Below are 17,522 nucleotides of genomic sequence, written 5' to 3'. Positions count from 1 at the left end.
ATTCATCATGTAATTTCCAGTGCATCGCAGCCGGAGACTCAATGAACCTATTCAAATATCTCCCTTTCTACAACTAGTATGCTGACTAAGCATTTTTGAATATGATCCTGGATGATTCAGTTCCATTTGCAAAGCAAAATGAACACTGCAAATATACATATTATTACTTTCCCAACGTATTTAAAAGGCCGTGTAAAGTGAGCGTGATCAACCCACAGATAATTATCACCTGGCTGCAACTTCTCCTAACAAGTTGCCCCCTAGTGATAGCCAGTGATAAAAAAAAGTCTAATCTAGTCGTCAAACTTAAAGATAAAACAAAAAACCTAGATGATTTTGTTCTCAAGTGTAACATTTAATGAATTATGCCAAACATAGACACAACTTTTTATTAAGTTCCACCATTGACGCTGCTTCTAAAAGGACTCTGAGCTTCCACGGCACTGCGGCATCTGTTTACAGAGCATTACATCACCAATGCAAACACTGTACCGATGTTAATCCTCTTCTTCCTGCATGACTTCGGAGGGACACGGCAGGCACACAAACGCGGCTTTGTGGCCGACTGATATGACGCTGCGCTGCGGTTGGTCGGTGAAGGTACCTGCTCTCCCAATCAGTCCCTGCCATCTGAATGTCAACCGAGGCGGGATTAAACGTGCAACACAGCGCAGGCCCATTGCGGCAGGTGACCATAACTATTTCATTTCCAGAGAGTTCTGAGGGCTTATTATTTAAATATATTTAATCATTCAGCAAATTAGATCTAGGAGGGTTAAACAGCCAGCCTGACAATTTATTGTGAATAAACCAGCAAATAGATGATTAATGTGCAACCGTTTCCTCACAGGTTGATGTTCTATGAGCACTTGATTAAAGAAAATACAATAAGTTGTAAAGAAAGTTTGGTAACTTCTTTTGATACCGCTCAAAGAAAATAATGCTCATAACAGTGTTTTGTTATAGTTGTAAGCGCTCATGAATATGAATAACTCATTATGACAATGATCATCATTACACATTAATTATTGTTTAAGGACTTATAAAGGTCAAGTATGAATCATAATTGGAGGTCGTAGCTTCAAAACTCTTTTACAAGGATAATTGCGTATTCATTTCCAATAGTTGTAATATACTGCAATATTTTTTCATATGGCTTTCTAAGATCTCTATAGTTACTATAATGGTCATCGTTTGCTTTAAGTGAAAATATATAGAAATGGTTTCTTGCTATTATAATCATAGTTTTTTTGTATTGTTATTATGATTATTGTCAAAAGGCATTCTGAATGTGTGTTACTTACAGCTATAAATACAGACTGCTGTAATCAGATTATGGGGCATTTTAAATGATTCAGGTGAGTGATCAGTGACAAAGTGAGAGACAACATATCCAAAAAACAACGCAAAGATACGAGTAAAAAAAAAATCTTTACATCATATCAGCAGAATATCGTACAAAAAAGCCCTATTTACATGACTTCCAAGCTCCTTGCTCTCTACTGTGTTCAGTCTATCACATGCCGTCATTCATGCATCCAGCCAAGGACAAAGGCTGCATTAACTCTGGTAGTTGCAGGACCACGACCGAGGTGTCACCGACTCCCAGAAGCTCTTCTGTTGAGACGCAGTAGAAGAATAGGTGTAAATACGCTAATCCTTCCCTACGTGATTAAACATAATTCTAACATCGGTTAATTACATCCTATTTATAGACGGTTACTTGTGTTAAACCACTGTTTGTGTGAATGACGCGGCTGGCTTTAGAGGACGCCTCATGTGTAAAAAAGTATGTTAAGTCCATCCGTGTCCATCTGTCAGGCAAATCCTTAACATCTGTCACTACATCAAACGTTGTTAGATTTCTACACACCCCCTGATACTCGACACATGTGACTTTCTAACAAGAGCTTAGAAGTTGGATGGGTCCTTTATTTATTCTGTGTACACGTAGTACATGGCTGCAGATAAGAACAGTCAATAAAAACAGTCAGTTATTATTAGATTTAGTGTTCATCTACAAAAAGTGTTTTTATGTTCTTATTTGCACTTGAGGTTGATCGACATCTGGCCTAGTTTCCATGTAAGTATCTCATAAACTGGGGTCAAAGTGCTGTCTACTGACGTCACTGTAGTGCAGCACACTACAAAAACCTGCCGTCACACGGTGTCTGTTCATGTACCTCCCCGTGTACCAGTGGGTGTGCGTGTAGGTGGAGTACGTACCCCGGCCTGAGGGCAGTGTATCTGAGCGTACCACTCCTGGCAGTACAGACACACCTGGACACCCTGACCCAGGAAGAGACACATCCACATGATGACGTTGAACACGGGGCTCTGCCGCTTGTCATTCATGGTAAAGTTGAACACCACTGTGAAAGGACGACACGAGGGATTATGGTGGTTGATGATTGTTTTTTGTTGTTATTGTTTTTGACTGTTAATCTACATGAGATGTAGCTCATCTCGTGCTTATAAGGACTGGGGAAAATAGAAAAAGAGCATGCAAAGCAATTTTCTCTGATGAAGACTTATATATAGCCAGAGGGAGATAACTCAATGCATACGTGTGGTCTCTTGAAAAATAATAAGAGCTGTCTGAAAAGAGCCTTTGAAGACACAGTTCAGAACGTTGAAGGCAACATTTACATAATTTTAAAAACCCTTTGCATTTAGAGACAGTGTTTTAATTTCAGCAACATTTTTTGATTCCCTTTTTCTCGCTCCATCTCCTTTTCATCCTTTATTTAAAAGCCATATATGTTATAAAAAAGATTTCCCCCGACCAGCAGCAATCGAATACCAATAATCTTTGTTTACATCGTTCTGAAGGCCCTCCCCTGAATAATGAACGCGACCCCTCACCTCCGAAGCAGGCAAAGAGACAGAACATGACGGGGTAGAAGAAGCCGAATCCCATGCCCAAGGCGTACTCGTGGACGAGGGCGGAGACAATGAACACGGAGAGCATGGCGGCTGTTCGGAATTTCCTTTTTGACAGCTGCAGGGATCAGAGGGGTTCGGCTCAAAGTTCAGAGGTCACGCTGGTTCAGTGGGGGAATTACAGGACTATGTGACGTGCTGCCGATTGTATTATTGTTTTTGTTTTTTTAATATATTTTTCTACTGGATGTAATCGTAGTCTCCCCGTACTCACCAAGAGGAAGTCTCTGTATCCGTAGTAATAGAGCCAGTCGTGAACCACTACATTCCAGGTACGGTAATAGTTGGCGAAAGATGTTGAGTTCCACCAGTCCTGAGACATCGACGCAGGGCAGTAAAATGAGGGTGTGGAAAGAAAAAATAGAGATGGATCATTTCAATGCATCTAAATTATACAGAGATGACTGCCGTCATAATATGTTATAATACGTAAATGGTAAAAAAGACAAATACTCTGGAGTGATGTCATTTTACATAAATCAATCAGTTGTAATTTAATGACAACTTGCAGCAACACATCAGTCAAAGCACAAGAGCACAAAACTGTCAAGTCATGTTCAGGAGAAAACTGTTTCAACAGAATATAATGTTGGAAAAGTTCAACTGTTTAGGAACAATAGGGACACCCTGCGGTGAACTCATTTGTTAACAGTCAAAATGTCCCCTTCTGTAAAAGCAAGCCCGTTTGAAAAATGGTGCCTTCACAGGAAGAGATGATGTCAAACCTTATAAAACATCCTGTCAGCAAAACGCAGCAGCTCCCCGAAGAGGTTGAGCCAGCAGTGCAGGAAGGCAAAGAAGCAGAGCAGGAGGAGCATTGTGCCTGTGATAGAAAGTAAGAGAGAGGGGGGAGGACACTTTTAATCTGGGCACCTTTCCCAGCTTTCTCATAAGAATTGTAACCCGACACTCACTCTCTTAAATCCACACTACAGAAAGCCAATCACTTAAAGAGAGTTATAAAAATGCCAGGCTTGAATACCTTTATCCGGTTGCATAATAGCATCTTTAATCTTATCTCTTGGAAACACAAGAGACTTGTTACCTCGATTTCCATACCAAGAGATACATCTTACCAGCGCTGACTCACACGGATAAGAGATAAGAAGTGATGTAACAAATGAAGATTCATTTCATTTCCGTGTGTGTTTTACACGTGGCTTAAAAATCTTCCAGCACAAGTTCCACGAAGGTGGCGAGTAGTAAATACTGTACCTGGTAATATTGCGTGGAACACAGCCAGCACCATTGTTCGTTTACTAAAAGGCTGGTTGCTCTTAGGTCTGAAGACGGGCACGCAGAGGCGGACCAGGATGAAGTAGCCGTAAAACAGGCACCCAAAGATCTGCAAATTCAGCGGTAGGACAAAAAAAATAAATAAAATAAGGGACAAACTGAATTTGGTATAAGAGAGAAAGCTATTTAGCACCTGTAGTTTATTTTTGCTTCAGGTTATCACATAGGTGCTAAGAGCCCTTCTAGGTCAGATCCTTTCTAGGTCATTAAACCCGCACACACCTTCTTCCTTTTCCTTCACAGGCTTACATAATCTGACTGAGGGGTGATGAGTGTGAAAAGCCAAAGTTGTATCTTACCATACCAAGTGTGGTGAAAACATACTTCCATCTTATGTGGGAGTTCCTGCAAAGACACAAGGGCTTACTTCAAAAATTGCATTTTCCTGAAGGTATTTCTCCTCATAATATTGATTATTGATAATCATTGTAGGAAAAGGCCATAAATTGTTACTATTTACATTTTGAAAGTGAAACAACATGAACAATACCAGGCCCCTTAAAAGAAAGCAACTAAAAAAGCAATTAGCTTACTATTAAAGTTTGTCTATGTGATATTCAGAGCATCAATTGAGCAGCACATATTGCACGTCACAATATAGTGGAACAATGTCTACCCGAGCATAGAATGACTTCATTTTCACTGATTAAAATGAAATAAAGGAATACAAGCAAAGGTCAAAGGAACAGCTTGTCTTACCGAGGATAAGATTCCCTGTAGATGAGAGTTGGACAGAAGAGGAAGTACAGATAGCTGGAAAATGTTGGAGATCTTGGACTTTCCCCTGAAAAGAAAGGAATACTCAGTAAGTATGTTCCTCAAATCAAGGAAGTAAAAAAAGGGGTTTTGTTTGTTGACAGTAAAATGAAAAAGACACATTCTTCACCACCAGCAAACTTTTGCAACATGACGTCATGGGGCGGCACATACTTGAGGTTATTTATTGCATGTGGGTTTAGTCGTTAGTTTTAACTTTAGCATGCATCATTATAGGTGGTATCCTGCTGAGGTCTGTATTAGTCATTTTTCCCAGCTGTCTGGGAGTGTCGCTGTGAGTAATGATACTGCCCAAGGTGTAAATACACCTGGCATTAGTACAATTCAGCACAGTACCTTGCTTTGGTGTATTCTTCATAATAACAGGAGCGGTTTCTCTCATGAACGAGTAGCTTTTCATCAGGAATCGAATCTGGGGAAAATTGATAGATAGATTATTATGAGATGAGAGACACAATGTATCAATTCAAACAGCTTAAAAACGACTTGACGAGGTGAAATGAAAAACGTACATATTTCATTACGTCATTCTCATGTTTCTGTTTTTGTGTATTTTAACCAATGATACATTATTTAAACCACCTTTGTAATTAATCTCGAGAAGGTACATCAACGGGGAACAGTTTTCAGTGATAGAAACACAGATGGACCATTCGTCTTCCTCAAACTCAAGTTCTGACATGATGCGTCATCTGTTTACAGCAGAGAACCGCTCTGTACTCACATCTAGATTATACACTTTATATGAGTACAATTAGGCTAACTGGTCCCAGCGCAGATGAAGATGGGGAACGAGTTTCACAGAAGGCCTAAACCCCGGGATTACTTCACTTCATCCAACGCAGCTGAATTAACAGCAGAACTAAGGAGGTTTTGGGAGACTGAGGAAGCTGCGATAAAGAGGAGGAGATCTTTGAAGTTCAAACGACGGCTACAATGAGATCTACTTTCTCCTTTCCAGCTGGAAGACTCCCATCTCAAGCATTTCTCATTCTTGTTATTGAAATTGAGAAATCTGTAGAATTATAAAAACTGAGCGGCTGGTTCTTAAATCACAACTGAACTGCTCATGTCAGCTGTTTGGTGACAACAGAATCCAACCACATTCGTACGTGTGTACCACACGGCTTTTACAATGACTTTTATTCTCGTGGTTTCTCATAGAATGAGGATGTCCTTTTCACTCAGTAAGGGTTCAGCCGGTCCAAAACCTTTGCAGCCTGTTTTCAATAAAAGGGACATCGTTTATTCCTCAAATAGACACTGACCTGCTCCAGTATCACGATAAACCGCGAGGCTGGCGGCAGCTCGTAGTGCACAGCCACGTAGACGGGAAATATTCCCAGCACACAGGTCTGCGCTGCAGACAGGACCAGACCCGCGCCGAGAGAAAGCCCCAACTTAGAGGGGAAGCTGTGGTACAGAGATCCCCAAAACACCAGCGTGAAGTAGGGCACGAGCAGGGTGTAGACAAACATCACAGTCCAGGCCCAGGTGACCGTCCCCAGCTTCCCAAAGGCAAAGAACAGCAGGTCGAACTCCAAGACCAACCTGAGGTTGCATAGGAGAAACACAGAAGAATCCAAGTTTTTTCATAGAAAAAAAAGAGTCTGTTTTAGCTGCGAACAGGGTATTGGATTAACCATTAAAATGATATTAAAGCATGACTGGCTTTGATTAATGGCGGTTGTAGTTAAATACATTGAATATTTTACGCGTTCATTTCTCTGAAGAGAGCCCTTCTGGTGATAACAGAAATAGATTTAAAATCCCACTCACTGCAGCATGTCAACTCATTAAGTTTCAGTCAACTGTGGGTGGACGTATTGAACAATTTGCACACAGCCGATGGAGAAACATAAAGCTTTAAAATCACAACAATGCGTGACTGCAAACAGCAACTGAATCATTACCGATCAGCCCAAAGCAACGGCAGAAATACTCTGAGGAATTGATTGCTCTGTTTTTCTGCTGCCAGACGCGCAGAGCGGCCGGGAGAGAAGGAGGGAGGGAAGCAATAAGGGAGGAAGATAAGACGTTCTTTTTAAAGGCTCCGCGGTAATCGAGCTTCTATTAGTTCAGGGTTACAGGGTTCGATACGTGTCATTGTCGTAAACCCACTTCCACACGCACGCATCCGAGCATGCACATGTCACACTGACCTGCCCTGGTCGAAGAAGTCGACAGCCAGCGTGCTCAGGCAGAAAATGAGGAGGATGGCGATGAACATGTGGTAGATGGTCCTGATGTGGTTGATCTCAAACAGTTCACTGATGAAGAGGAGCGGAGCCTTCATTAACGTAGCTCTATGTTGTATTCATGTGAATTATAGTGTGGTCCTGAATATATACATGTAATAGGATGTACACAAACTTGCTTATTTGCAGTTTCCGTATGTTGTATATGTAAACATTGCAGATTTCCACTCTGATCAAGGCATGATTGTTGAAACAATGTTTTCTCATGGTAAACTGGAGACGACTTTTCTTTCACACTTACTCCAACAGCGATGGCCTGTCCATAAACACTTTGCCATCATCCATTCTCTGAGAACTAGAACAAACACAGACACAGAGAAGAGAGAAGATGAACATGTCTCCCACATCAATGAGGGAAAATGTGCTAAAAGTTGCCCCCTTACCTGGATGGGGGTCTTTTGGATGGCTTCCCGTTAGCAGCTGGCCGTATTTGGCCAAAAGGCTGGATGGAGTCAGTCAGAGCTTTGTCTAGTAAATCGCCGAGCTGATCCTGGACCTGCTTCAGGACATTCCCCTTCACCACCTGCAGGACGTACAGGAGAAAGAGCTTTTTCAACCAAAGCATAAGTTGCAACTTTTACGCTGCATCCTATCTACTCTGCACAATTTGAGCTTTTGTATTGTATAGTAAGCCAGCCTGAACACAGCTACTGTACATTGCATACATGTAAAAAAGTCTATTGGTCTACATATACTATTCAAAATATTGCATTGCCATCCCCTAACAGGTAACATTTCAGTGAAATGTGGGGATTACATTAATAGTGATATATTTATACAATTTCTTAGCTACTTTGAAGATGTGGTTTATCTTGAAAGGCAGAAAATATTATTATTATAATATTTTTGTCTAATTTCAAGACATACATTTGATGCTATTTCTCAAAATCCATTCCAGGAAGGACTGGGCTGGAAGGGGAGTCAGCGGTTACCTGTGCATGTTTCTGCCACCGTTTTAGATCCTCCTCTTGTAAAATATTATGGTCTTCACCTGCAGAGAGAAAAACTTAATTTGCATTAAATGAACTGGCACAATATACCATATTTCACCTTAATATCCAATTAATCCAATTATTAATTTAGTATTTTATTATTTTAATTTTAAAAAGCCACCAGCCACTGGGTTTAGTGTGTGGGTGTGCTTAATATATATATAAAATAAATAAAATATAAAATACAAAATACAAATAAGATAAATATGGTCATACCGTGACCAGTGATCTCGTCCGACTGACGGGTCTTGATGTTTCGGTGCAACAGTCCGTTAGGTGGCTCTGTAGTTGTCATGGTTACAAAAGGGCCACGCCACAACAATGTGGACAGTCCACTGGAAGTCAGGCGGACAATCCTGTGCATGTCAAAGTTGAAAGTTAGTCTCACACAAATTCTCTTATGGAAATCTAATAACGTTTGAAGTCACATTGTAATATGCTACTAATTATTGCTGTCAGGTTCCTATTGGCCCAAACCAGCATGTTGTTTATTGGTCCGATAGGGGTAGGAAAACATAAAATCCATTAAATCTGCTGTTTTTTACTCATTAAAGAGAATAAAGTTCAACATGCATGTTCAAATGCAACATGCTTGAAACCTTCAAACCCCGGGATGCAGTAATTATTTTTGCTGTTAAATAGTTTTTATTCACTGTGAATTTAACCTTTGCAGTTGAGGCTTGTCGGTGTGAAGAATATTAAACTATTACAGGCCCGTTGCAGGCAGATTGCCTCATGCAGAAAATCATTGATATTCCTGATGAGTCGGTCCCAAAGCAGCAGGCTTTCTCGTGTGCATCTTAAACTGAAAGTGCCTGATCTGAATGCAGAAACAAATCAGGGTCAGAGGTTTTTAAACTGTAGTGACCCTACACTGCTTGTCCATAGCAAAAGTCACTTGAGTTCAAGCTAAACAATGAAACAAATGATAAAGACTGTCTACTTGTCCCCAGTGGACGTTCACAGCCTATAGATAAGCCATACAGATGACCGACGAAGTAAGAGACATAGAGTAACCCCCTTCTATGGTCCATACTGTTTGATCACACAGGGGAGACATGTCAACACAGCAGATAAGCTCACACAGATACACAGATTATGTATTATGTGCCTGCAGATAATGAGAAAGAGATGAAGAAAAACATGTCTCGGAGCAGATCCGACTTAATGCCACAATTATACATTTTCTCCTTAAGCAGACCAGATGTATTCTTTGCTTGTCCTCTTTTCTTATGCTACGTTCAGACTGCTATTTAATGACTGACTTGATAATAAAAGTCGGGTTTGAATTTACATATAGTTGCTGACTTTAATGGGAAACAATGAACCCACGGATTTTAAGTGATAGTTCCATCAACTTGCCTTTTCAACGTATTATTGTATCCAAACTCAATGTGGATGTCATCATCCACCCTATTTGCATGAATGGCTTACCCCATCTTAATGGGCAGCTAAAAGAAAATCCAGATTTGGAGTCGGTGGAACTGTTTTGTAGGGGTACAATAGCTTCAGGCAATCCTATAACATTTGGTTAAGTTTCCATTGAGAATCATTGACTACCATGGTAATATAATTTCCCTAATAGGTGTCTGCACGGTTTCACATTTACATTTTTCCAGACCAACTTACGATAAGTGCATTATGCAGTTAAACCAATGATGATTGTGATGACTATCATCACTGTTTCAGAGGGATTTTCATGTCGGATGATCATAGAAAGGACTTTTTATGATGTTATGGAATTCAAAATGAATGTCAGAGCCATTTTGAAGTATTGATTGAGTAGTTATCTTGAGCTCCACTGAGAATTTTCTGAAAAAGACATCCTCAATTTTATTGTCAGATGAAATCTGACCGGTTAGGGTACAATCTGTGTAGTAAATGACTGTAAAGTTAATGTTTTGCATTAGTATACGTTGTTTACAAACCTCAAGTGATTCAATCCTACATTTCCTTCAGAACAAACATATTTAAAGTGTCACCTCCAGAAATCAACTAAAAACCTGGATTGTTTTCTTTTCATACTGATGCACTAATGTGAGGACTTTTCAGCAGTCAGTAATCACACTCTATTCCACATTTGGTCATTTACTAAAACCTGTTCTTAATAGTAAATAGCAGAAACAGTGTAATTCTGGCTATAAATGTGACAGATGTAACATACGTTTCAGGCAGACATCCAGGAGAAAACATCTGTAACTTTGTACTCACACAGCTTTGCAGTCAGCGGGCTATCGGCTGGGACGCAGTGTTTCGATTGAGGATCCCAGCTGACAGGGTGTGTTTTTAAGCCTGTGTCACAGTTCTTATGATCCGCCTCCTCTCCGTTTCCTCTGCTGCCGTTTTGCACTTTGACCCCTTTGGCAGAACAGGTACACCTTCTCTTCGACTTGGCATGTGAGGTCATGCTGCGGGACAGTTCGTCCCACATTCTATTGACATAAAATTACTCTTGCTAGGTATGTTCATAGCATTATTGAATTGTGTGCACATGCTACTTGAAATAGCTGAATATGTCTGCAGGTTCGATGACATCCTGGTCAAAGAGAAGAACTGAATGGGTGTCAAGGCATTGAATAGTTAGTAGTTTAATTTAATAGTTAGAGTATTTCTCTACTGTGTATCTCAAGACATGTGCACAGGGGATTGTTAAGCTCATTAGGAGTAAACATATTCATAAACTTTGGGGAATTATCTCTGAAGTGCTCAGCTGTATGTTCTGGAGAAAATAATATGGGCAAACTCTTGCTCATAACTGCATTATTTGTACCTTTCACAAAGACTGGAATACAAGTAACACATGATGTAATGAAACAAGATGAGCAGTGTATTGGAAAAGGTCATGTAACTCTGTGGGCAAATACAGCGTTGGTGAGACTACGGTACGTGCCACAGCGGTGTGTCATTTAAAAAAACGTTTGTTGTTGTTTTTGGCAGTTGGACCAAAAAGAAAAAACATGCTGTACAAAGTTTATTTTGTGTCCATGTTCTCAAAGTGTTTATCTTGGATAGTGTTTGGAACCAACTAAAAGGATAATAGTTATTTGAAAATTCTTTATGTGAACAGCAGATCCACTTATTAGCAGCATGAGCACATCTTACATTCATGCAGAAAATGAAAAATGATTATTAACAGGGAGCTCTCAGACACTTAATACAAAAAAGTAAATTCATTTCTCATAAGTATGTCAGCCCTCCCCCTTTTTGTACTTTTATTGTACTTGCTTAACCTATTGATTTTTTAGGGGGTTAAATGTGACTGACTCACTTTGAGCTGATTCTAATCATCAATGATGATGATAATAATGTGTGGATGATATTATAAATGAATTAACTCTTATTTCTCTAAATAGAACCCATGAGAAAAAGGGTAAAGATATGAACTAATAGATATCACACGAAACCTCCCAGAAATTCTTTTTTGCATTAAATGTTTTTATGAAATATGTTCAAATCCAAAATGATCCATTATCCAATGCAAAATCTCCATTTCCTTTTTTTTTCTTCTGACAATCTCAAACAAACAGCATAAGATCTCCAAATGGATTAGCGCATGAAAGGAATGTTTTATTGCCAGAGGTTTCTCCCCAAAAGCAATTGAAAATGTCTGCATTTATTTTTTAGAACATAGACAGTGTAATAATAACACGACATAGGATCATCTTTATTTAAAGGAGATAACAACACTGTTTCCCAGCAGCTACAGAAGTACTGCATGCACTAAATCCCACACTATGAACAGACCGACCGACGCACACGAGTACAAACAAACATTTTGCATCAGTTTTTTTTTCCGACCCTACCATTCTTGCCAAGTTAGATTTCTGCATATTTTAGGCTACAGCTTCACACATTATTCAACTTGCCTGAATATTTTCAGTTTGGTTACAATGACAAATGGAACAATGGAATCGAAAATATACTCTCACCCAAACATTTACAGCTCGGTATTCAACCACAGCACATGTCGGAGGAATAATTGTTTTCTTTGTGGTTGTCATTCATTAACAGAAAATTGATATAAAAAGGCCGTTCACATTCAACATTTCTTTAGCTTATGCAAACACTTGTCTGTGACTGTGTAAAGTTGCACAATGTCTTTTTATCAGACTTAACAGCTGCTGAGTGAAGTAATAGAAGCATAAAGAACATAATGTGATAAAGTGCTTCATGAATTAGCATCAATAACTAAATAGAAAAGCGGTTCTCTCAGTTACGTTTGACATCACAGCCCACAATGTAACGTAATAATTCAGTTTATGTTATCATTAAAATGGCAACTACTAAAAATATGGGGCGAGAATTACAGAGGAGACAGATTTTATTTGTAGGTAACTTATAATTTATATGGTGTTCATTTCATGTGACTGAAAATCAAAATCTTGGGCTTCACGGTCTTTACAGCTGCAGGTAAAAATACTATTTTTTTGACAATCAAAACTGATACTTACAGTACTATCACCCTTGATGCTCTCATCCTGACTGGCTGATCAGGAGCTCATCACGAAAGTATGAAGGGCGACCAGAACATCATTGTGTGTGTGTGTGTCTGCATAGAGTCAATCAACTTATCTGCTCAGATAACTTTGGCTGCACCCATAGAACACGGCATGTGTGATATAGCTACACGTGAGGGTCAAAGGTCAAACACCTGATTGTCTGATGAAGCCATCTATGTGTGAGTCAGAGGGCCGAGTATCCTACAGTGACCTTTGGTTTATGGCTCGATCAGAACTTATAGAGACCTCTTCAGATGAATCACTCTAATCAGGACTTTGGTTTCGATCCAAGGTGCTTCATACAGAACCGTGGGGTGAGTCATTGACATTAACATTGGAACGGCCGCTGCACGGGTACATGCATTTTCATTCAATGACAAAACCCTGGAAATCCGATATCCAAAAACATTCAAAGCACACATACAAAACAAATACTTCACATTCAGAAACGGCTATAAATTATGATTTGTTTTAATAATTTATAGCAAAAAAAGTTTAAATAGAGCTAAACGCTTAATACTATATATTTATTTATTTATTTTAAACTAAAACCAGCAGTATAAAAATAGTTGCTACACATTTCTTTTTTTCCACTCTGCCATGCTTTTGGGTGTCATGACAATGACGGAACATCTCACAGACGGTCCCTGCCATGCTGTTTTCTTTAGGGACAATTTACTGCTTAAGAGTCTCTCTACTATACGACAGAATCAGTATTTAAAAAACTATCAGAAACCCTCTGTTTATGACTCTACGGGTGGGATACACCAAGTGGCCTTTCAAACTAGTTGCAACTTATGCAGTTTACCAAAAGTAAGACGTACTGAGTCAACTGAACATTTAGGTGAAGGATATTCTGATGAATGCCCTTATTAGCATTAAGATATTCACAATGGGTCCTTGCGTGGTTGGGTAGAAAGTGGCTTTAAGACCTCCACAGAAAGAGTGACTTGCTAGGGTGTACGTATATGGAATATATGGGTTACCATTTATTGAGTGTATGTACGAAAGTTATCCTCATCAGGTACTAAAATACTAAACTGTCATGACTTGAGGAGTTAGAAATAAACTGCATAATATATGTAAAGTTAATTTCCTTTGGTGTAAAATGTTGCAGGCAAGATTATAGACTACATTGTTACTGTGACGGCTGAAACTGCTTCTAGAAAGAAAAAAAAGCATAAGCTTTAATAAGTCTGATGGTGCTGCAGTTTATTTTCAGACAATCCCACTCACACAATCCTGCTGCTGTAGAAACTCACTAGAACACCACATGTGGTTAAATTGAATGAATCCACAGCTGAAAATGGTCCCCATGAATCTAATTTCTACCTGTGTTCTAGAAGGTGCTTTTACTGAGCCGTTTGGTTAAAGAATAACACAATACTTCATTGATCTGTTTTAAACATCTTTGCTTGAGACTGAAATTTCAGGAGATTTGTTAACAACAACAAAAAGTTGAAATAGTACAAGCCTAATCCTTTAAATACAACAGTTTTTAAGACTGAATTCCCCATTTATATTGACACAGTTATTTTTTTAGATTTAAACATTTCGTGGTAATGCAGTCTCACTTTCCCTCCTAATATTGACTTTGACATGCACAGTTCTAAATTATACATATTAGCCAGTAATCCTGAGGTTCACTGTGGAGTTTCCAGATCCATTTGCGTATAATTATCATAATATAACAGTAATAGTGATCAAGATTAAGCCTGTTGTTAATTGAACCATTGCCCTTCAGTTCACTGTGATACCCTCACTGATGCAAACAGCACCTACTAGTGGTCACCTACAGACCTGCACCTTCTCTTCCCCACCTTCATGGGAGGGAGGGTGCAGCAATATGGGCGTGAGCTGCCAAGTCACACATTTTTGAGATGCAGTGCATGCCATGAATCTTACTGATACCAACATACAACCCACATCCGTGTAGAGGAAGGAGAACATATTTAAAAAGAAGAAGCAAGCAGGGGGCGGGAAAGGGGACCCCGAAGAGATTGAGGTCTGCTCACAGCAGGTGAGGATAAGAGAGGAAGGAGAGGCTGGGAGGACGGTGTTCAGCTGCATGCAGATGTACAGAGGAGGCCTCAGAAAAAGGATGGAGGGAGCCTGGGGGGGAGAGAAAGAGAGAGAGACAGAGAGAGAGAGAGAGCAACAGTCAGATACATTTGAAAGTAACAGGGAGAACGAGAGGGCGGCCGGTGAGTCATGCCAACATTGCCAGAAGGAACATCACTGAGAGCCGGATGTGTTTAGGAACTGCATGGAAATGTCTTGGGACAGATTTAGACTACAAAGGATGTAAAACTGTGCACTTTGTAAAACTCGTACTAGAAGGTTTGAGTGAATTCCCGTTTTTGTGACATGTGGTGCTGTATAATATTCACTTGAATAGACGACAGGGGAAACCAAATGGAGCTCTTGACGGCAAAATGACTGAGATAAAGTAAAACCCCAGGGGAATCGAGGATTGAATGAATCTTTTTCCAATGGTATTTCCCAGAGGAAATACTTTTTTTATAATGTTGTATAATCTTTGACCTTCGCTGATATTTATGAGAGAGTGAGTTAGAAAAGTGTGTGGCGCTGAGCCGAGACAGATGCTCTTTGTTGGATATTTCTGAGCAAAGCGTCTTCTCTGAGCGTAGGTATTTTTAGTGCGGGGCCCCCAAAAAAACAAAAAACAAAGCTGTCCCTAGCAGCTGGCAGTGTTGTAATCTCTAGAAACCCCCCGAGACCCAATAAACTCTAAAGTCATAGTGATGTTACGTAAGACAATGTTGGCTCCCAAACCAATATATACAATGGTCTAATAGAGTTTTAATATACAACTAATAACTACTGTTTGGATAAGAACATTTAGTTTCAAATGGCAGGTAATGTTTGATAAGCATTATTTCAGATTTTATTTCATGCAACATGAAAGCTGCAACATCAGCGTTAATTCCTTTCTTATTTATTTTGAATGTTCTCAACAAATACTTGTAATCCATGCATGAGCTTACAGGAGCCCTCTAAGTCTCACAAATGTAAAAGCAGCTTGCAAGCAGGGACGACATGTGAGAATTGACACTGCCAACTTTTGCAACTTCAGTGTAAAATGCTTCATTTAAAGGCTCATGCTTCTCAGGATGAATGTTTTGATGAATTGAAATGATGTAATGTAATCTTTTTCTTTGTTCTTACCTCCCCAGGACTATTAGCTGGCTGAGGCCTTCGGCTGCAAGCTGAAGAGTTTGTCTGGGTCGTGGTTGTCACAGACGTCAGTACTGGACCCAGAATTCACATTGAGAGCCGTGCTATCCAAACGCACCGGAATCAAATGCGGCCGGAGAACCGACAACCAGATTCGCCAGCGGCAGCATCCACGGCAGCAACCAGGGAGCAGTGACGGAGCAGAGAGAGACGCAGCCGTGAAGGAAGTGAATCCGTAATGTTACAGTAATTGGTCTTAAAATACAGGTGAGATTGGCGCATGCAAGGTGAATGTGGCATTCAACCTGTTTTTTGCCCATAACTGACTGTTTTCAAAGATGCTAAAATACAACACGTAATTATCCTGCTCTTTTTCCTGACCGTAATTCTTGAAGTTGACAGCTGATTGTCTCCCTTTAAAAGTAAATACTTTAGGGCCTTAAGTTGAAAAAAAAGCTGTTAAAGTCCAAAATGAACCCTAAAACTAAATAATTCATAGTAAATACTCAACGAGTAACATTTTAAAGGTGAATTCTGCCCCATGACTGAATAACACGGAATCCTGCAGAAAGGCGAGAACAAAGCAGCAGCGGGAGTTTCGCGGTCCTCAAAGACGGGGCAGTGGTCTCACCTGTTGTCATTGATATCTGTGGTGTTTCCTGTGGACAGAGAGAGGTGCATAAGGAGGCAGGCAGGTGCACAGTGAGAGGGTTGGTGGCGTGTAAATGAGGGGAGGAGTGGCTTTGTCACACGGATAGATGGCAGCTGCATAATGTGTCAGTTTCTCCAACAAACAGCCTACTGTATTTTTTGGGGATGAGGACATTCTCTCTAGGGATGTATGACTGGAACAACCAGTAACTGCTATGCAGTATACGCTTTAAAAGAAGTGCAGTATCGTCTTGCTAGCCGCTACTGTGGAACTACAAATCCACAAGGCATGTTTTTTCTTTTCCTCAAACTTCCCAGACACAAAATATTCAGTTTGCATTTCATATTAAACAACATGTTGACAGCAAAACACGTCAAAATGTTTGAAATATTTATCAGCCTGCAGAAGAGTATGTGGGCATTGATTTGTCGTTATTCACGGCAGAAAGCTTACTTAATTCATGTGCTTCCGTTTAAGGCGCTGGCTGTAATCAAGGAGCCTTTGCATGACTGGATTATAAGGCTGCTCGGTTTAATCTCTTTGAAAAAAGGTACGACAGTTAATGAAAAGCTTATCCGAACAGAGACTGTCAAGGCGACACCTCAACGGACTCAAAATACACCAAAATGTGAGATTTTTTGTGGCACATGTCTGTCAAAGCTATTTGGCATTGACTTTTATACTTTCCCATAAACTCTTATTAAAATGCATGAACCGAGTGGAATCCCATCCCAGGGGGCCGTTGCATGTGAGGTCCCAGAAGGAAACCTCTCTCCTTCAGAATACATTACAGTGCACAAGCACATCCATTCCGAAAATGGCACATGTCCACTTCTGGGAAGAATACGAAATAAGGATTGAGAATTGATTAAAATATTTAGAATAACAAAGCTGCAGTTTTATGCCA

General features: G+C 39.9%; 2 protein-coding genes across 3 annotated transcripts in view; both read right to left on the bottom strand.

Annotated features, from left to right (window-relative positions):
• Positions 1-334: 334 nt before the first annotated feature.
• Positions 335-10,698, bottom strand: soat2 (sterol O-acyltransferase 2). Its single transcript, XM_040202845.2, has 16 exons — positions 10,478-10,698; positions 8,483-8,622; positions 8,207-8,265; positions 7,658-7,797; positions 7,516-7,569; positions 7,179-7,286; positions 6,285-6,567; positions 5,353-5,428; positions 4,939-5,023; positions 4,539-4,584; positions 4,159-4,288; positions 3,669-3,766; positions 3,158-3,256; positions 2,866-3,001; positions 2,227-2,372; positions 335-1,617 (listed from the first exon to the last, which is right to left on the bottom strand). Exons 2-16 carry the CDS (start codon positions 8,559-8,561, stop codon positions 1,561-1,563), a joined length of 1,596 nt encoding a protein of 531 aa, XP_040058779.2. The 5' UTR covers positions 8,562-8,622; positions 10,478-10,698; the 3' UTR covers positions 335-1,560.
• Positions 10,699-11,812: 1,114 nt separating this feature from the next.
• The window catches only part of kif5ab (kinesin family member 5A, b), a 45,678-nt gene continuing 39,968 nt past the window's right edge, over positions 11,813-17,522 (bottom strand). Inside the window, exons 27-29 of one of the 2 annotated variants that reach the window (XM_040202843.2) lie at positions 16,595-16,622; positions 15,955-16,067; positions 11,813-14,877 (exon numbers count right to left, since the gene is read on the bottom strand). In XM_040202843.2, the coding sequence (XP_040058777.2) occupies positions 15,968-16,067; positions 16,595-16,622 (128 nt within the window). In that variant the 3' untranslated portion in view covers positions 11,813-14,877; positions 15,955-15,967. The remainder of the gene's footprint in view (positions 14,878-15,954; positions 16,068-16,594; positions 16,623-17,522) is intronic. The other variant, XM_040202842.2, reaches the window with a different exon arrangement.

This window comes from Gasterosteus aculeatus, chromosome 17 (assembly GCF_964276395.1).
Source record: "Gasterosteus aculeatus chromosome 17, fGasAcu3.hap1.1, whole genome shotgun sequence".
Classification (NCBI taxonomy): Eukaryota; Metazoa; Chordata; class Actinopteri; order Perciformes; family Gasterosteidae; genus Gasterosteus; species Gasterosteus aculeatus.
Note: the sequence above shows the minus strand (reverse complement) of the source record. Positions and strands in the feature narration are given on the sequence as shown.

Excerpts from the sequence above, each read along its gene's own strand:
- soat2 (XM_040202845.2), bottom strand. The coding sequence starts at position 8,561 with ATGACAACTACAGAGCCACCTAACGGACTGTTGCACCGAAACATCAAG. Across the intron at positions 8,266-8,482 it reads GGACGAGATCACTGGTCACG|GTGAAGACCATAATATTTTA; the intron begins GTATGACCATAT and ends TTCTCTCTGCAG. Across the intron at positions 5,429-6,284 it reads TTATCGTGATACTGGAGCAG|ATTCGATTCCTGATGAAAAG; the intron begins GTCAGTGTCTAT and ends AATTTTCCCCAG.